General features: G+C 38.5%; 1 protein-coding gene across 1 annotated transcript in view; it reads right to left on the reverse strand.

The window, feature by feature from the left end:
- RNF145 (ring finger protein 145) overlaps positions 1-20,685 on the reverse strand; it is a 54,481-nt gene extending 33,796 nt beyond the window's left edge. The window contains exons 1-4 of the mRNA XM_059417272.1: positions 20,396-20,685; positions 18,447-18,481; positions 14,178-14,380; positions 5,574-5,682 (exon numbers count right to left, since the gene is read on the reverse strand). Of these exons, the coding sequence (XP_059273255.1) occupies positions 5,574-5,682; positions 14,178-14,361 (293 nt within the window). The 5' untranslated portion in view covers positions 14,362-14,380; positions 18,447-18,481; positions 20,396-20,685. The remainder of the gene's footprint in view (positions 1-5,573; positions 5,683-14,177; positions 14,381-18,446; positions 18,482-20,395) is intronic.
- Between the last annotated feature and the right edge of the window lie 1,122 nt (positions 20,686-21,807).

Raw genomic sequence — 21,807 nt, forward strand, 5'->3', positions numbered from 1 at the left:
AAAAAATACCTGTAAATCATATAACTGATAAAGGACTTCTATCTAGAATTGAGATGTATTACAACCCAATAATAAAAAAAGACAATCCAATTAAACAACTGGCAAAGGATCTGAATAAACATTTCTCTAAAAAGATTTATAAATGGTAATGAACACATGAAAAAATGCTTAATATCATTAGCCTACAGTGAAGTGCAAATCAAAACCAGATGAAATATCATGTCACACTTACTATGATGGCTATACTAACAAAGACAGATTTTAACAAGTGTTGGCACGGATATGGAGAAACTGAACCCTTCATACATTGTTGGTAAAAATAGTACGACTTTGGAAAATAGAATGGCAGGGGCACCTGGCTGGCTTAGCAGGTAGAGCATGCAACTCTTGATCTTGGGGTTGTAGGTTGGAGCTGCACGTGGTGTAGAAATTAAAAATAAAATCTTAAAAAAAAAAAAAGAGGAAGATAAAATAGTACCGCAGTTCCTCAAAAGGTTAAACACAGATACCATATGATCCAGCAATTTCACCTTAAAGTATATGCCCAAGAAAAAACAGTATACAAAACCTACCCATAATGTTCACAGCACTACTCATATTAGCCAAAAAGTGTAAAGAACCTGTGTCCATCAATAAATAGACGAACAAAGTGTGGTATATTCATATAACAGAATATGATTTGGACAGAAAAAGTACTGATACATGCTACAATATGGATGAACCTTAAAAACATGTTAAGTGATAGAAGCCAAGGCACAAGACCACATACTGTGTCTCTGTGAAATGTCCCCAATAGGCCAATCCATAGAGTCAGAAAATAGACTGACCGTTGTCTAGGCTTGAGGGGAAGAAGATTAATGGAAAATGGGGAGTGACCATGGATGGGTGCAGGGTTTCTTTTTGGAGTGATGAAAATGTTCTAAAATCAATCATAGTGATGGTTTCCATAGTTCTGTGAACATACTAAAACCATTGAGCTGTAGAGCTGTATCCTTTAAATAGGTATGTAAATTTTATCTCATTAAAACTGTTATTTAAAAAAAAAAGCTGTTATAACTTTATAGTTATAAAGTTGCCACATGAAATCTGAACCATTACATTTTTTAAAACTAAAAACTTCAGCCTTAGAATTTCATAATTAGTATTTCCTTAGTATTTCATAAATGTAATACATTCAAGCCTCAATATTTATTAATGTAACATATTATGAATAATTTAAGGATAATACATCCTTGCTAAACTTGAGACAGCACCATATACTATACAGCATAATAAAATTCTAAACATGCTTAGAATTTAGAAAATTCTAAAACATCTTGAAATTTGTTAGTTTAACTCCATAAAATGGGCATTGTCTTTCTTTACATTTTCAAAAAAGCAACTTACCAAAGTAACATACTAAGTAGTGAAACTAGTTCATACCCAGTCTGAATTTAAAATTCATTTTCTTTCCCTTAACAATGTGCCTCCCTATGAGGAATACACTAACAATCAGAAAACTTATTCAAGTTAAAGTCTGAGATTGTTCCTTCCCAGCTATTTGCCCACTTCATTTTTTTTCTTCTATAAATCCAAAAGGATTATTAATAAGGATCAAAATGAAATTAAAAATGGGAAATATTTTTGTATACTGTAAAATTTTATTATAATTCTTTTTACTTAAAATAAGTTTAATTTTCTAATAAAAATAAACTTTAAACATTAGAAGAAACATTCCTATAAATTAAAAATAAAAAGTTAAAACTTCCACCAAAAGAATGGTCAGAAAGAGGCTGGTCTTCATTTGTGACATTGTCAGGGTTCTCTTTATCCTTACATAACAGAAGTTTGACCTCTAAAAAAGTCTGTATGGTAATACTATATATAAAAACAAAGCTACATGTTTTTCAGTCATCACTACACCATTAAACCACATGGAAACCAAAAAAGCATGAGGGAGAGGGTAGGATCATTGTTTTCTCATCCAGAATTATAATAAAAGCAACAATTTTCATACCTCTATCTTCAAGTTTAGGATTTTGAAGATTAATCAAAGAAACCATATCAACTCTAAAGGGCTATCATTCTATAGTGGTACCATGAAATACTCTGATTTAAAGTCATTTTTAAAAGAATGCTCATAAAACACTGCTGCTCAATAAAAACAAAACATAAGAATGTTAGTTAAAATTCACTGAGCACAGAGGGAGCACTCTTGATTTTCGCCTGGGTCGTGGTCAGGGGCCGCAGGATCAAGCCCCATGGCAGGCTCCGTGCTCTGTGCACAGTCTGCTTGTCCCTTTCCTTCCCCCTCTGCTCCTCCACCCGTTTGCTCACTCGAGCTCTTGCTCTCTAAAAAAAAAAAAAAAAATGACTGAGCACTACATCCCAAAAAACAAGTAGTCCAACTAAAAAAATGGGCAAAAGACACGAACAGTCATTTCTCAAAGACAACATACAGATAGCCAATAGACACATGAAAAAATGCTCAGCTTCACTCATCAGCAGGGGGGAAAAAAAAATCAAAACTGCTAGATATCCCATCATACCATTTCAGAATGGCTGAAATCAAAAACACAAGAAACAACAAGGGTTGTCAAGAATGTGGAGAAAAAGGAACCCTCTTGCACTGCTGGTGGGAATGCAAACTGGAGCAGCCAATGCGGAAGACGGTATAGAGGTTCCTCTAAAATTTAAAAATAGGGGAGCCAGGGTGGCTCAGTCATTAGACATCTGCCTCCAGCTCAGGTCATGATCCCAGGGTCCTGGGATCGAGCACAGCATCAGGCTCCCTCCTTGGCGGGAAGCCTGCTTCTCCCTCTCCCACTCTCCCTGCTTGTGTTCCCTCTCTCGCTGTGTCTCTCTGTCAAATAAAATCTTTAAAAAAATAAAATTTAAAAATAGAACTACCCTACAATCCAGTAATCACACTACTGGGTATTCACAGTAGGCTACAAAGACACTAATTCAAAAGGATATATGCACCCCTACGTTTACTGCAGCATTATTTACAAAAGCCAAATTGCAGAAGCAGCCCAAGTTGTCTACTGATGGATGAATGGATAAAGGAGATGTGGTGCGCACACACACACACACAGGAATATTATCCAGCCATAAAAAAAGAATGAAATCTTGCCGTCTGCAATATGGATAGAGCTAGAGAGTATGATGCTAAGCAAAACAGAGAAAGACATTTAAAAAACATATGTGGCATTCAAGAAACAAAACAAAAGGGAAAAAAGAGAGTGAGAGACAAAACAAGAAACAGACTATAGAGAACAGACTGAAAGTTACCAGAGGGGATGTGGGCAGAGGGAGGGAGAACAGGTGAAACAGGTGATGGGGATTACAGAGTACACTTATCATAAGCACTGAGTACTGTATAGAACTGTTGAATCACTGTACTATACACCTGAAACTAATATAACACCGTATATTAAAATTGTATTGGAATTAAAAAAACTTTTCAAAAAAAGGAAAAAGATTCACTGAGAACTTACATGTCAAAAATTATGCTAAGAGCTTTATATGCTTTATCTTACTGAATCTTTATAATAGCCCCTTAAGATATTACCACTATTTTACAGGTAAGGAAATTGAGAACTATCTTTCTAGTAAGTGACACTGAGGTTATAAAGTAATAAATAAGGAACATGGTATTTGAAACTCTCCAGTCACCCATCCACTTATCCAAAAGATATGGCACTTATAAGTGGCCAGGCACATATCTACACACAAAAATGATGAATCAAAAGCATATATACTCTACTGTATTATACTCTACAGACACAATTTTTGCTTAAAAATGAATAAAGATAGAGAAGTATCTCTACCTCTGGAGCTTGAGCTCACATTCAGAGGTGTCCTGGGAAAGGCCACAGGAAGAGACTATGTAGGGTTTGGTGCTGCAGTGGTGCTGCAGTGGGAAGGACATCATGTTGTCTGTGTTAGTACTAGCCCCTGGACTCCTACTCTAAGCTATGTGGAAAAAGATGCTACAAATCTACTTCATGTTCCCATGAAGGAGTCCAAGACACAAAGACATACTCGTGTGACACAAAATTAGAAAACTCATGTCTTCACTTTAGGGTAAAATGCAGCTCAGTTGAAGCACTGTTAGGATTGTAAGAAATGTAGAACTACCCTGGTAGCTCCAGATTTTGCAAATTTGACACCTGAGGACATATCCTGGGCAAAACTGCAGATGTCAGTGAGCAAAACACCACCTTCCAAGTACCATTTTGAGTAGAGGAAATTGGCCAGACAGGAAGAGAGGAATGGAATGTGAGAAGACTGAGTTTCTACAGAGCACTTTGGCACTTCTGAGAAATAACTGGGTAAGTATTAAGGAGGATGAAGGTCCTACTTGAACAACAAGAGACGAGAGTCAGTGACTTTTATTACTTTCACTCTTTCATATCCATGAAAGTGGTGAAAACTGGAAGATATTAAAAATAATTGGAAGGAAATGCCAAAATTTTAACAGGTCTCTCTCTGGGTGGTGTAATTTCAGTTGACTATTACTGCCTTTAAATTCTGTATTTCCCAAGTCACCTATAGTGAACAATGTTATTTTATAATCAGAGAGTAAATAAAGTTTCTACCATTCAATTCTAGTAATATAAAAATGCTATTTTAAGATTTTCAAGCCCACACCAAAATCTGTTTTTCAGACCTCCAGACAGCTACATCTTGTTAAATATGCAAAGTAACCATCATTCTTTTTAGGACTGGAAATATATTTCATTATGGTTATACATTTCAAACAAGATTAAAAAAATTAGAGGTGCCTGGATGGCTGAGTCAGTTGAGTGTTTGACTCTTGATTTTGACTCAGGTTATGATCTCAGGATTGTGAGATCAAGTTCTGCATGGGACACTGCACTGGCTGTGGAGTCTGCTTAAGATTCTCTCCCTGTCCCCTCCCCCCACATTTTACACATGCACTCTCTTTAAAAAAAAGAAAAGAAAAGAAAAGAAATTATACCCAGCAAATTTATTTCTGCCCATTACATTTACTGTATGGCTTTTAGTTTCCCTGTATTTTAACACTCTGTTCCAAAGGAGGAAGCTCATTTTCCCTAGCAGACCACAGTCTTAAAAATTAAGACTAGCAGACCTAAGCTAACACAGTATTAAAAGTTGCAGAACATCTGGGCTATACCATGAACCTCACCAAATAATTTATATAAATCCACTATATACATGGTTGCACCGATTCTCAAGCAGCATAAACTGCCTTCCTAAAATGGTGAAAGTAATCAAGTCCATAATTGCTCAAATGTTCTACAGCTTGTCTTTATAAATTCTTTTCTTAGGTAATTTAGAAAAGCTCATAAGTATCTCTGTAAACATAATCTCAAAGCTTACTTCATGTTAAGATCGTTTTTTTAAAAGCAGAAATAAAATTTTAAGCATAACCCCAGCTATTAATTCAATACAAAAATATTTATTTAGGAAACAAATACTAAAAAAACAGTTTGGGATACTTAGCAAAGCCATAGCTTCTTAACAGTGTTCACGAAACCTATATTTTCAGTAATGAAAAACTTTAAATTCAGTCATACATTTCAAAAATGAGATCACATTCTTACCTGGAGATTTGATGCCCAGCATAGAGGAGCAGGGCAGTCAAAAAATATAGGTAAAGCTGAACCAGATGCTGCCTGGGCAAGGTTAATAGCACAACACTTAAAATATATCCTGGAATAGAAATAAAAAGAGATTATAAATAAAATATGATGCTAATTTAGTCTCCCAATTAATCACACTAAAAAAAAGAGCTTAAAGTAAATTATTTTACAATTAGGTTTCACAACTTTGAGTTTTTTACTTCACTACCAAAGTAAGTTTAATACAGTAAAAACCGCTATGGATTATCTGTTGAAAATAAAGCATTTTTCACTTTTTTGTAGATTATTCTACTTTATAATCAAAACAACACAAAAGGTACAAAAGGACTCCTCTCATGATCTACCCTTCCTTGATGTCTGCTTATTTTTTCTGTATCAATTCTCTTATTCTCTAGTCCAGAGGAAGAACTGTCCTTAATGTCCCTGACGCTGCCTCTTCCACTTGACTCAAGGTCTTACTTTTCCAACTCCTAAACACCCCTATCTCCTACATCTTCCTTCTCCCTGACACCAATGCTCACCTCTCTTTTCAATGGATGTATAATGCTCTTCCTCCAATCTTGAAGAAAAAGTTCTCTTCGTGCTGATTTTTCCTTTTTCTATTACCTATTTTTCTCATTCCACAGACAATGTTATAAACTATCTCTACTAGTGCTTCCATTTTCTAGCCATCCACCATTCCCTCTTTATTCTCTACAACCTACAAACTCTACAGAGCCCTGCTTACTAACGTCCACTCTAAAAAACCTCAGCAGTCAACTGCTTACTTGTCAAATCTAAAACATCCTGCTTATCCTTGTCCCAGCACCTCAAGCAGCCACCCTCAAAACTGGCTCCTTGGATTTTCTTTAAACTTCCAAATTCTACCCTCCACTTTCTTTTTAATCCCCCAAATGAACACAGGAAATTTAGTCCCTGAACAACTGCTTTTCTCTCCAAAAAGTATCTAACTCAAAGAATTTATGTTGTTCCTTCAAATAGCCTGTTCCAAAGGTATGTTATCAACAGTTACTGAGAACCTACCTAGTACACACACACAAAAGGCATCATTTCTTATTCTAAGACATCTCATGTCTCATGATGCCAGACATATACTGCTTAAATGATCTCACATACATGTACAAACTGAGTTCCCCCCCTCCTCCCTCAACAGGCTAGCTCAGCCTCTTTTTCTCCTAAATCCCATTCACGCAGACTCAAACCCAAGTTATCTTTTCTGTCACCACCAAGTCTTCCCCATAAGTCTCTCGTGTCACCCATCCTTTCCAGTCCCTATGCCCTACCCAGTGCACTCTGTAATAGGCAGTGTACCAAATGCCATTCTTCTTGCAATCTCTTTCCATCCTCATTCATCCTGCATTTAAGTACAAAACCAACCCTTTTGTCTAGACAACTCTCTTGTTCTAAAAACCTTCAAAAATTCTTAACTTTTCAGTCTGACACTATAGGTCTTAGGACATCTGGTTCCAGTCTAATCTTCTCTCTTTTCTACTTATTAATGAGTCTTTATTAGGGCATGGTTATCTCTTCTCAGTACCCAGTGCTCCTCTCATACTTAAAGCTAAGAAATCAATCATGCTTAAAGCTATGGAAACAGGAGCAATATGCTGGAGACTAAACAGGTAGAATTCGGATTTCTTGCACATCCAAACTTTAAGAACAATCCAACAGAAATTAGAGATAGGTATTCCTATTTGCTTTTAATTTCCTAAAATAATTTTTCCAATTTATTTTGTTAATCCCCATCTCAAAGGACTTCAGAGGTATTTAAAAGGATGTTTCTTACATTAAGCAAGCATGTTCAGTGGTTGTAGCTGAAGGATTCAATCTACTGCATGAAATCTCTCCTTAAATTTTCTTTTAACGAACTATCATTTTCGTTTCCAGATATTCTTATCTTTCCCTTCTCACGCACATCTCATAAAAAATCCTCTGGAGATGGGACGCTTGGGGGCTCAGTACGTTAAAGCCTCTGCCTCCTGCTCATGTCATAATCCCAGGGTCCTGGGATCAAGCCCCGCATCAGGCTCTCTGCTGAACAGGGAGCCTGCTTCCCCCTCTCTCTCTGACTGCCTCTCTGCCTACTTGTGATCTCTGTCAAATAAATAAATAAAATCTCAAAAGAAAAAAAAAAGATCCTATAGACTGAACATAATGATTTATTCAATCTTTCAATTATCCAGTCACTCAACCAATTATTACATGTAAAGTATGACCCATATGCATTCCTAGACATGGAAGATCAAAGAATAAAGTAATCATAGTCTAGTGCAAAAATAAACATGAACAAAAGTGTGTTACAATAAACAAATATTAGAAGGGCTGTGGTTGATTAAATGATTAAGTATGACCTGGACCTAGAAGGGTGAATGGATCTTTACCAGGGTAAGAAAAAGCAGCAGCATCCTTGGATAAGAGAATAGCAGGCATGAAAACCATTAAAAAAATAAAGGATATTTTCAGAAAACAATTAACTCTGTAGGTTACACTAGAGTTTCATGTAAATAAAATAAAAAAGTACTGGCAGATGATCTAACAGAACTGGTGACTAAACACTTCAGTAACGTACACAATAATAAAGGAGTGCAGACTAGGCCATCAGTTCTCAAATCCTTTGGATACACTATAGGTGAGGTAAGAATACAAAAAACAGGGCGCCTGGGTGGCTCAGTTGGTTAAGCCACTGCCTTCGGCTCATATCAGGATCCAGGAATCCCAGGATCCAGTCCCACATCTGACTCCCTGATCAGCAGGGGGTCTGCTTTTCCCTCTGACCCACCCCCCTCTCATGCTCTCTCATTCACTCTCTTTCAAATAAATAATAAAATCTTAAAAAAAAAAAAAGACAAAAACCAAAACAACAAAAACGCTATGCCTCACCTATATGCCCATTTCATATTCCAGTGGGAAAATAACTGTGATAACTACAAAATATATCACACGAGAAGTTTCTTAAGCAATGATGAATTCTGCTAAACCAAGAACAATATGAATTAGTTATCTGAACTACAACATGTATGTAATCTAGCTACTTGAAAAATAAATGCCAAAACTATGGCTAACACAAATATGCATCACTAGTCACTCTTCAACAAACTACAACAAACTCTACTGATAATGATGAAGCTAATGCAACAGTAATTTACAATTAAAACCCAAGACCAGCAGCACTTAAAAATGATGACCTACCTAAAATAACATTAATGAATGTTTCTAACACCATGTATGAATTTCTGCTATTTATGGATGATTTTAGTAGTGAGGGAAAAAGCTGAGGACCTGAAATAAATCAGCAACTTTGGTATGGAGTTGGTAGGGTCAGCTATAAGATATTTAAATAAGTCTTAGTGGAGATCTATGGGTGAGTGGCTTAGAACAAGGAAGTGAAGATGATTCTGATGTTTTAGCTTGGCTAGTAATCAAGAGGGCAGCTTTGCTATTAAGACAGGAGACACAGAAGGAGGAGGAGGTTTGAAGTAAAGATGATGAGTTCAGTGACCATAAACTCAAGCATCTACAGAATATTTAGGTGAAGATGTCTAACAGTAGTTAGAAATCCATTCAGTACCAGGCACTAGCGAGGTGCTAGGAATGCTGAGATAACAAACCACCCCATTCCTACCTTAAAGGAGCTCACAATCTAGTTAAGAAGGTAGAATAACACAAGGATTTGTAGAATGCAGCATAGTAGAGGAACAAACTGGGTACCACTGGATAATAGTGGAGGAACACTAACACACTAGGTGGTCAAAAAAGCAATGGAAAGTGGACATAGAGATTTACAGGCCAAACTATGTGAGATCACACACACAACAAAAGATGAAAATTAAACACAAAGTCTGGGCCCTATCAACACTTAAGAAGTCTAAAGAGAAAACCAAGAGAGTCAGAAGGAATGGTCAGAAAGTTAGAAAACAGAAACACTGTTCTGAGGAAGTAGTCAACAACTTCATAAACATGGGAGGGTCTGCAGAATGAGGACACAAATAAAGCTCAAGTTTTACATTTTAGGTTAGTCACTAATCACATTAGTGATTGCAGTTTCAGTGGAATTATTCTCATACCCACGTTTTCCCTTCCAACTTCAACAAGGCTAATTCTGGCTCTCATTACCTCTTGCCTAAAATCTTAACTGTTCTTTTTTTTTTTAAGATTTTATTTTTATTTATTTGACAGAGAGAGAAAGATCACAAGTATGGAGAGAAGCAGGCAGAGGGGGAGTGGGAAGCAGGTCCCCCACTGAGCAGAGAGCCCTATGCGGTACTCGTCTGGGATCATGACCTGAGCAAAGGCAGAGGCCCAACCCACTGAACAACCCAGGCGCCCCTTAACTGGTCTTCTTACCTCTGGTTTCTCCACTTGCCCCCCCATCCCCACCCCCAAACCAGCAGTCTGTACAACACTAATCACTCTTCTTAAAATGCGGTTCACCTGCTCTAAATCCTTTGCTGACCATCACTACCCACCAAATTAAGTGTAATACCCAATACATTTCAACATTATTTCTGTTTCCCTTTTTATATCCTACACTTTACAATACAATTCAATAATTAACATTCCACCAATTATATTTAAACAATCACTTCTTTTTGCTATTCTCATAACTCACACTGGAAAGCTTCTCAATTTGAAGGTACAATTATATTCCATAAACATGAACTTTTAACCACACCCCACCTTGATTTTTAAGCTCTTAATAACAAAGGATATAAAAAGGGGAAAAGGAAAAGTCACAACTGCAATAAAAAAAATAAAATATCTAGGAATGAACTTAACAATAAATGCCAAAGACCTCTATTATGAAAACTTTAAAACACTCCAGAAGGCTCAAAAGAAATCTGGAACATAGGGAGGCTCTCTATGTTCATATACAGAGTAGAGTTAGCATCTTTAAGCTATCTCTTCATCTTAACTTCGACTAAGTAATTCTAAAGTTCACATAGCAAAGAGTGTCAGAAAAACTCCGAAAGACAAAGGGACTAAGTCCAGACAATAAAATAGTCTAGGTATTCAGTAAGCCCACACACTGAAAGAACAAGAAAAAAATATTCAAAAATGAAACCAAATAGATATGACAATTTAATATATAATAATCAGTTAGGAAAAGCTGAACTACTTAATAAATACATGGAGACTACCAGATAGTTATCTGAGGAAAAAAATTTTACCTGTAACACAATATACATGCAGATAAAATCCTAAGTGAAGAGAAGATGTAAATAATGAAACAAAAATAATGGAATAGAACATGATAAAGAAGTCTTTTCTAGTAACTGAGTCAAAATTCCAAGTTACAAAAAAAGAAATTAAAAAAAAATTCGACCACATTAAAACAAATTCTGCATTAAAAAAATACATATCATAAACCAAAAATCAAGACAACCAACACTGGAAAAAATAATTTCAACCCAAATTGAAATTCAACCTGGTAATTTCCCTACATTAGGGTTAATTTCCCTAATGTATACCAAACTCCCACAAATCAGCAAGAAAAAGTTAAAATCCAGAGAAGGCCAGCTTAACTACTCTCTGTTGGTGCCATGTCTCTTTTCAGCTTGAGCTGAAAAAAGGGGGGGATGGTGAAAAAAGGGGGGATGGGCTAAAATCCCATAGAAAAATGAACAAAGGACATAAACCGACAACTCACACATTTTTCTTAAACATGTGGATAAATATAATCTCTCTCATACTAAGAGAAAAACAAATAAAAACTAGTTAGAACACACCCATTTTTCACCTACTGGAGTAACCAAATGTAAGAGTTTGATAACACTGTTTAGGTAAGGATATAAAACTACAGGAACTCTCAACCACTGTCTGTTATAGGTACAAAACAGTAAAACCCTATGGAGAGCAGTATCAGTCAATATTACAAATGTGTCTACTCTTTCATCCAGAAACTTCACTTCTAGTAATTTATCTCAAGGCTATATTTGCACCTATCAAAATTATAGCTATATAAAATTATTTAGTACAACATTAAATGAAAAAGCAAAAAAGAATAATTAGTTCAATGAATTATGATATAACCATACAAGGATACTCTGCCACTAAGAAACAGAACTGGAGGGCTGGGGGGAGAATGAGGCCTTAACATTTAATCAGAACCTTAAAATTTGGCATAATAGAAAGAGTCAACATAAAAACAGAGTACAAAGCTTTATTTCATGAATATGAAATATAATATAAGCAGTACTAATGGTTCTGTGATACATCATTAAGTTAAACAACGGGTCAAGAACAGTGTATATTATCCTGTCATCTATACAAAAAGGAAGACATACATACATTTATTGCTACATATTTATATTTACCAATATCTTTATATTGATATATATACATAAAAAGATCTCTAGAATTTTTCACAAGGAAATAAAAATAGCTACTTGCTTGGGCTCAGAAAACTTAGTGGATGATGACCAGAGATAAGGAGGAACACAATTTTCACTCAACACTTTTTATGTTTTGATATTTTTCTAACATAAATGTATAAGCACATTACTAATTTTTATAAAAAAGAATTTTTAAAATGTGGGCGCCTGGGTGGCTCAGTGGGTTAAGCCGCTGCCTTAGGCTCAGGTCATCTCGGCGTCCGGGGATCGAGTCCCGCATCAGGCTCTCTGCTCAGCAGGAGGCCCGCTTCTCTTCCTCTCTCACTGCCTGCCTCTCTGCCTACTTGTGATCTCTGTCAAATAAATAATAAAATCTTTGAAAAAGAAAAAGAATTTTAAAAATGTATTTAAGGGTGAAATCTAGTAAACTGGAACATTATTATGTAACTACCTAAATACTCTGACACAGAAGTTACTCTAACCAAAAAACTGTTCAAGGTGAAAATGTCTACTCATGTAATCACTCAGCTTATTCTACCACAGCATGTAATAAGTGTATTTAAGAAGGCTCAGTTGAGTTCCCAAAGTTATAAGCCAGAGTATGAACTTTAATGTACGATAACCCATTCAATTGCTAAAATTAATGTTTCTGGTTATTAGGCAGCTGTTTTTAAAATAAATATTTCAATCTATTCAGAAATAATGTATGTGATAAGCACATTTTTTAAAACCACAGTGTGAATTACTTTGCTGATTAAGCTAAAAATCTAAGCCAAGTAGTACCCAATTGTTCTTCTATAACAGACTGGAATTATTTTCCATAAATTGGCTAACATACAAAGCATTTAATAAAGGGCTGAGAATTATAGTGTTTTGCAGCATAAAAGAACCTTCTCATTTCAAAGAATTTCCCAAGGTAGTGCCACCTAAGAGAGAAGTATTTATTGTACCCAGATGTTCTGCTTCTAGTGCACTGCCTTTTCTACTATACCACACTTTTTCCCACAATGGCTTACTTGGAAATCTCTTAGAGCTATAAGGGAGTTTCAGGACTAAGATCTGGAACCCTAAAAAGTCCTTCCATACATAAATATAAATCTCATAGAAACAGGACAAACCCTTCACAATTTTATAAAACATATACCTGCATGGGCAATTCTAGTAATAAAAATATTATTAAGCCACTATAGTACATCACTCAAACCGCATCTTTGGTTCTACAACAGCAATGTCAAATTAAATTATATTATTGCTATCAATTACATATAAATGAAAAATTAACCTAAAAATTAAAAATCTGGACTTTCATTCTAGATGAATTTTTTTGTTTCCTGCCTGTATTTCTTTTTTCTAAGATTTTTTTTAAGTAATCTCTGCACCCAAGGGGGAGGAGCTCCAACTCACAACCCTGAGATCAAGAGTCACATGCTCTACTGACTAACCAAGCAGGTGCCCCTCCTGCCTGTACTTTCTTGACTTTAACTTCTTTAACCTCTCAATATTGCTTTTACTACTAACTTCAAATCACATCAATTATATTCCAAGGAGTATTTTTTTAAATATTATAAATGTTATTTCCAACATTTCATTTAACTGAAATAAATGCCTTGTGTTCAATTGATGTTAATGTTCTGGGACAATAAAGAAAGTTATATTTAAAAAGCTCTGAAGTACGAACAAAACCCAAAACAGACAAATCAGAACAGGCCAAATGCCTAAAAGGTAGTTCTCATTATTTACATTTCATCATATTAAAATCTAAAATGTTTCTTTTTGCCTTCTAGCTTCATCCAGTAAAATAAATCCAACACTCTCTTGTTTTCTTCTACCCTTAATAACTCATATGCAATGGTAAAACAAATTATACTACAAACAAGACTCCTAATCATTCATCAATGACTGTATCACTGTCATCTCAATGTAAACAAATTTAGTTTTACTCTAATTTTAAAACCTATATAGACATCAATCAGAATGCTCACTAAAATATTAGGAAAGGTAATGTAGGGGTGCCTGGTGGCTCAGTCCGCTAAGTGTCCGACTCCTGATTTCGGCTCAGGTCACAATCTCAGGGTTGTGAGATGGAGCCCTGTGCTGAGTATGGAGCCTAGTTAAGATTCTCTCTCCTTCTCCTTCTGCTCCCCACAACCCCAAGCATGCTCCCTCTCTCTAAAAAAATAAACAAACAAGCAAACAAATAAAAAAGAAAAGAAAAGGTAATATAGACACTTACCTACATAATGCATATTAAGAGCCAAATACTTATACTGGAAAAGAGGATTATTACTGAGGCTACTTCTTTGGATCTGCTGGAAGAAAGAGCTGACATCCCATCTGTACAGGACATCCAACAGCATGATGCTTGGCACCCTCAGGGCCACATTTAACACTGCTTCCAGTTTTTCCTTTGCAGCCATGTTTTTTCTTGGAGCAGACCTAAATTCAGGAGACATAATATACAAAAATAAGTCACCTCAAATAGCTTTTAGATAACCTCTTACGAATCTAATGGATTGTCACATACTATACAACGTGTAAAACTCTTAATCACATCTATTACTTCCAGGTATCCATAAAATAAGCCTTGTATTGTGTTTTCACATTGACCCTTTTAGGTCTTCCCATCTGTTTAAGTGGTACGGCCTCAAAATTTATTTTTAAAACGCTTAACTTCAACTCTGGGCACTAGCAATAAAACACCCTAATAATACTATAGCATTTGTCCAATTAACTTGAAAGGAAAAATTCACTCCTATAAAACTGAGATTTATGTAGCTCTTTAAAAAACTGAGATTTATGTAGCTATAAAAAAAAAGAGCAAATTTTAAGTGGTTATTATATGAAAAAGCCCAAGATTCAATAAAAATTTGATGATTACATATTTAGTTTGCAGTATCTCACAGTCTATCCTCTTTGCTGTATTACAACTAAAACTGAAGTACTGAATTTACATGACATAGGTATAATTCAGAGAACTCATGATACAGGTAAAGACAACATAGTTGGCAATATTGTTTCCTTCAATATTAAAGTTAAAATCTCCATCTGAAATTCCCATAATCTGCCTTCAAAGTGGGGAAACAATGCTCATCAAATTCTTCCTGTGATTCAGAGATATGCTGGCACAAAGAAGAAGTCAGGCTTTAGAGTCTGTAGCCCTATCTTTGCTCAGCTGTTGATGAGTTGTAGGAGTAGAATTTTTAAAACAATTTAAAAAGTGGGGTGGGGAGGCAGAAAGGTAATGAAAGATATCTAGGACAATCCATTATTTAAAGGACAATTCTGTGCAACACTCCTTTATAAGACAGAGCTTTAAATCAATCCAAGAAATTATGAGACTAAGGCAAACAGAAGTGGGTTAAAGACAATTTTAAGAGTAATGATAATTCTGGATTGTTGGCTCTGAAAGTATCCTTTTAAGTATTTTGCTGACAGAGCTAAAATTTCCGGCTTTGGCAGTAATTTCAGACATTACAGGACAAATGAAAATATTTACTTCTGAAGAAAATTACAGTGACAGTTTGCTATGCCATGGTTAAATATTTGTCAGTATTTCCATTTTACCCCCTAATTTTCATAGCTTCCTAGCTCAGTTAAAAAAAAAAAAGTTCAACAAACCATTATAAGTTCTTCATTCACTGAAAAACTGATTGAGTGTACTGATCACTGAGTGATCATTTATCATTCCCATTACTGCAAAATAAACATTTTCATAAACTAAACTCTGATTACTTTAAATGAACAAGACCACTTTAATAATTTTCCTACATAAGAAAATAATATTGTGAGAGTCAAAACTGAATGTTGTATCCTAACAGGAAAAAAAGCACTGAAAAATAAAAACTCTAATCAACATTTATTGCAAATTACAGCATTGGGGAACCTCAACTTCTCAAAGTTCATGATATTACTAAAAAAAAAAAAAATTTTTTTTGAGAAGAAATACACCAAAGTATCACATTAACATCCTTTCAATAGTAGGGCTACGGTGATTTTTATTCCCTTCTTTTTCTGTTTGCCAAATGTTGTAGAATATCCATTACTGGGCTTCAAAAATAGAAATTCCTTTGTAAAAAGTGTTAATATATCTAAGCTATCTAGATGACTAAGAAAACACACAGAACCTAACTACTTACTCAGGTGGTCAAACAGATAACTCAGCTAGGTTTATTTCAAAGTACAAAAAACAACAGATATTTCTCACAAACCACCAGGTATGTGTGAAAATTATCATAGACTGAGATAGTAACATCACTGAGAGGCTTTATAACGGAAAAGTAACTCTTCCCATATTCTAGAATCCAATATTAATCACTACTGTTTTTTGGTAGGGACTACTACTCAGTTAATACTTATAGTCTATATTTATTTCATCTGTCTTGGAGCCTTATTTCTTTTTTTTTTTTTTTAAAGATTTTATTTATTTATTTGACAGAGAGAAATAAAAAGTACACTGAGAGGCAGGCAGAGAGAGAGAGAAGGAAGCAGGCTCCCTGCTGAGCAGAGAGCCCGATGCGGGACTCCATCCCAGGACCCTGAGATCATGACCCGAGCCAAAGGCAGCGGCTTAACCCACTGAGCCACCCAGGCGCCCCAAGGAGCCTTATCTCTTTTTAAATGTTTTTCTTTTTTTAAATATACCCACTTTCACCATTTGCTATAGCTCTCAAAAGGGGAAAGGAAAAATAAATAAATAAATAACCACTCCTGTATCACAAATCAAGATCTGAACAAGGCGGGGAAGCTCCCTAATTCTTACACAAGATCATCTCTATCACAAGCGGGCCATTAGCAGAGGAGAAGTCCCCTCTCAATTATCACCATTCCTGCCTAACAAATAGAATAAAAAGAAAATTTTGAATTCCTAAAGCTCTCATTACCGAAGAATACTGGAGAATGATCCCCAAATTCTACTGTATAGTATATCCAAGACTCAAATGTCTGAATTAAGGAGGACCTTGGATAGAAATATGCCCACTTAATAACAACTCTACTGCTCATTAAACATTTCATTTATTTCTGTATGTAAGTGACATTTTAGCAAGTCATTGGCAAGCTGGCCCTGTATATGGACACAGGAGAAACAAATTCAATATATGGAAAACCAAATCTAAAACACTACCCATAAGGGCACCTGGGAGGCTCAGTCAGTTAAGCATCCAACAGGATGTCAACTCGGGTCTTGATTCCAGGGTCATGAGTTCAAGCCCAGCACAGGATGTTGAACTTACTTTAAAAAAAAAAAAAAAAAAATCTAAAATGCTACCCATAAAAGCTGTGGAAAGACCAAAAAAATTTAAAAACTAAAATAAAAAAATCCCCTCTGAACTTTATAATTTTGAGCCTTTCTGAAGTATAAGGGCCACATGGTATGTTGATCACCATCACAAATAAATACCACATACTACACTCCAGCACCCCACACTAAATTAACATCTAAACAAAACATGGAAACGTGTATCTTGTTTAAAATTACTGAAATCGGGTGCTTGAGTGGCCGAGTTGGTGTGTCTGACTCTTAATTTTAGCTCAAGTCATGATGTCAGTGTTCTGAGATCCAGCCCAGCATGGTCCTCCCACTGGGGCTCCCCACTCAGCAGGAAGTCTGCTTGAGATTCTCTCTTCCTCTTCTTCTGCCCCCTTTCCCTCTCTCAATAAATAAATCTTTTTAAAAATAAATAAAATAAAATCACTGAAATCATCCACATTTGCCAAGCCACTCTATTAGAAGCATGAAGGAAAAATGGAGATTTCTCTCCTGGGGTAAAAAAGATTGTACTTCTATGATGTTTGGTTCAAGCCTAATTTATTTTTTTCTGAAACTTATTCTCAGAACTAATGAGCATATTCCAAGTCAGAAGGAGCTTAAATTTCTCTTAAAATCAAAACAATACTAGATAATCCTTAAAAATAAGCAAAGGTACTGAATGCAAAGAAAATTTAAAGCCCTGATAGTCCTATAGCCAAATATATAAGCTATTCCCTGCCCTGTACAGTCACACAAATTTTCTCCTCCATGAAAGATTTTTGTATTTTCTCCTTACATGTTTTAAGAACTGGGAAAGTAATATGCCAAAACAACATCTCAGCAAATAATATAAACTAAATGTGACTCAAACTTAAAAATGGTTTACACAGAGGGACGGCTTTAAAAAAAAAAAAATCCTTTCCAAAAACAGCAAAAAAAGACTCAACAAATGCTAACCAAAAACGACCACAATGATTTCCCTAAATGACTTTCCCAGGCTTGGAAGCAGCAATCACTACTTACACAGTAATGTCCTGTGCAAGTATAACATTGCACAGTTCACCATTCATATCTGTGGGTTAAGAAACACAGGAGTCTCATTCTACACTTTCCTAAAAACACTGTGTTTGGGTTTTGAATATGAAGAAATCAAACAAATCATCCTGAACAATTCGGAAAATGTACATTTTTAAAATCATAGCCTGTCTGTTGAAGAATTATGTTAAGAAAAAGAAACAGAAAATTCGATCTTACCAAAAAGAGGATATTCACATCTCCTAGATAAACTCCTTAAAAAAAAAAAAAAAGAAAGAAAGAAAGAAAGAAAAAAGCAAATATAAGAAAGCTGTATGATCCAATTTTAAATTCAGTACAATAGAAAATTTAAGATTGGAAGTTTCTACACCTTATTCTCCCATCAAAAGAAAAAAATCATCATTTTTTCTTTATCCATCCAATGAAAAAAAAATTCTACCATCGCTAAAACCCATCTCAAGAAAGGTTTTCTGGCTGTCCATATGTTAGGACGGTAAGCCCTGAAAATGTTAGAGGGCAAAACTAGAGGCTAAAATCATAAGTAAACTCAGCCCCAAAGAGATACCCGGGAGGAGAACGCCACGTCTTACATAAGCATTGGCACATGTGTTAAATATAGCTGGTCCTCCCCACTCCCACACTATTGCCAGCTAACTTTGTATGTACCTGATTTCCACATAAACTACTAGCAATTCTGTGGTTTCTCGGTATCTCCAAAGTGGCAAAAATATGAAGTCCACTCTGAATAACCGGACCATCTTTCAATTCTTAAGAGGCCAGACAGGGAATAAAAACTGCTATCTCTGCCATTGGGCGCTCAGCCTGGGTCACGACTGCAGCACCGACAGCTCATCCTTTGGGCACGATTCAAGATTCAGTAGAACGGCACAGTCCGTATTTTAAAAAATAAAGACACACAGTCCTCTCCTTTCCTTTCAAACTAGTTTCCTGTTTACTGCAGACGGCGATGCAAAGCCATCCATTAATCTTTGATGCCTTCTCACTGCAAAGCCCCCTTCCTCTCTCCCCGAACCTCCTCCCCCGTCTCCCCCGCCCCTTCCCGCGCCCTGCCTGCTGATCTCAGCGGCGTTTGAACTATAGTAACCCCAACCCAGCTCGCTGCAAAGCAGGCAGCGCAGCAGCAGGGCCGCTGCCGCCGCGGGGCTAGGGGATTACGTTCGCAAAAACTCCGCCAGTAGAGAGGCCCGTGCCAGGGAGCTCCCTTCGTCTGGCCAAGGGTGCTGGCTCCGCGGCGCCACGCATCAAAAAGCTTGCAAACACAGACGCGGGCGAAGTTCATCATCGCCGAGTAGCGAGGGGACTCATTCCTAAAGGGAGGGCAAGGGTCTTGGGTGGAAAAAGCAGAACAGGAATAAGGTGGAGAAGGAAGGGATGGCAGGCGAGAGAGGAAGCGATGGGGACAAAAAGGAAAGGATAAGGAGCGCTCTCACGGTAAAACAGGGCTGACAGATGGGATGCAAAACAAATGGGCCCCCATTCGAATGGCTTGGCAGGCCTTTCCGAACTCCCAAACAACCTCAAACCGCACAAAAAGAGAAAGGAGGAGGCTGAGTAGACCAAAGAAGGAGAAGTCTAAAGAAAAATGGGAGGGAAGCTTGGAAGCAAAGTGGACAAAGACGCCTAAGACGTAAAGTTGGGAGTGGAACTGGAGAAAAGGAACTGGAAAGGCGCAGCTAGGAAATGGGTAGCTCAGGAAGGGGCTTAGAAAAGGCCTCGAAATGGGGTCCTGGGGAGGCGACGGAGCAGAGCTCAGAGAGAGAGAGCATCTTAGGAAGGCCGCGGTAGGTGAGGGATGTGTGCAGGAGGGTGGGTAGCTGGGAAGGCGGCGCACAAGGACCAAAGCTGGGGGAGGGGGCTCTAGTGCGGGGCCCCGGGAGGGGAAGGCAAAGTCGGAAAGAGCGGGGGGGCGGGGGAGAGGTCCCCGGGAGGACAGACGAGAGGGAGGGGACGCAACGGGTGAAAAGGGGATGGGGACGCCGCCGAAGCTGGGAAGAAGGAGGGAGGTGAACCAAGGAAAGGGCGAAGGGGGAGAAGAGGAAGGAGCCGGCAAAGGGGTGGGGGAGGGGAGAAGGGAGGATGTGCGAAGGGCGGGGGGCGGGGACGCGCCGGGATGAGATGAGGCCGGCCGGGGCGGACGGCTCGGTCACCTCGGGCTGTGGCCTCCCTCCCCGCAGGGCGGCGCCGCCGGCGGGCAGGCGGGCTCCGCAACTCCCCGGCTCTCTCGCCCGCCCTCCCGTTCTCCTCGGGCGGCGGGGGCCGGGACGGCGCGGCTCACAGCGGCGGTTCTTCCGCGCCGGGCCTTGGTTGCAGCGTCTTGGGAGGCGGCGGCAGCGGCGGCGGCAGCGGCCCGACCCGTGCGGTCACCATCGTCCGCGGCGGCAGGCGCTCGCGGGCCGAGCCCCTCAGCAGCCGGTGGCAGCCATGGCCTACTGCGCTCGCTCCTCCCGCCCCCGGCGCTCTGCGGCGGCCGCTGCCCGCTCTCGCGCTCTGCGCCTGCGCGCACCGCGCCCCTCCCCCCTGACCCCGCCCGCCCGCGCACCCGCGCGCGCCCGCGCTCACTCACAATCGCCCGGGCCGGGTGGTTCCCGTGCCGCCCCCAGTACGTGGGCGGGAGACACGCGCCTCCAGCGGCCCAAGCCGCGGGGCTCAGGCAGCTATGGAGACGCATACCACGCCGACACCTGCACGCGCACTGTGACACGCGCCATTCTGACACACGTGTGCTCTCACACTCCTCAAACACCGGCAGCCACACGCGCTCGCACCCACACTCACCTGCCGGGACCACGTGGGAGAATTGGAGGGGCTGATCTTCACTCGGTGCAACCGCAGTACCAATGATACCAGAATTCTTTTTAACTCCCTCACTGACTGGGCTAGACTGTCAGCTCCATGGCGTCAGGGACCAAGTCTGTGATGGCTCGGCAATGCCTAGCACAGAATAAGCCTCTGTTGAATTAAGTGAGTGGATGCATGAATAAATGAATTGTAAATGTTCACGATCTTTAATTTTAAATTTCCGCCCCTTGGTTTAAAGAATTTGTTCAAAGAAATTTACTGTAGTATGAAATCAAATAGTATTTATTTTATTTCAAGGATCAAAACAGTTCAGTGTATACACCCCTTCCCGAGGGCCCCACTGACCAGCATGCCTCCCTTAATTTAAATGTCAGCATATCTTTAAGGGCAGAAACTGTTCCCCACTTCCCAAAACAAAGCCCTGAAGCACGTTGTGCGTGCACAGAACAAAACAAGAATGTTACTAGCCTTCTGAGCTTTGCCAGGACTCCTTATTCCCCAATTTTTCTAGGACCTCACCGACTCTCCACAAATTCCTCACCCCCGCCTGACCCCCTCTCCCCGGAAAAAAACAAACAAACAAACAAAACAAAACCCTACACTGTTCCTTGCTGAGTCTTCAGTTAGTTCCTGGAGAGCCAGTCGCTACTAGAAACTAGTCTGGCCTTTGATGTTGGCAGAGACTTCTGTACACAGAAGATACACACCCAGTAGTAGGTAAAAGGTTGCCACTATATTGGATCATCCTGAAATTGTGAAA

This window comes from Mustela nigripes, chromosome 12 (genome assembly GCF_022355385.1).
Source record: "Mustela nigripes isolate SB6536 chromosome 12, MUSNIG.SB6536, whole genome shotgun sequence".
NCBI classification, from domain to species: Eukaryota; Metazoa; Chordata; class Mammalia; order Carnivora; family Mustelidae; genus Mustela; species Mustela nigripes.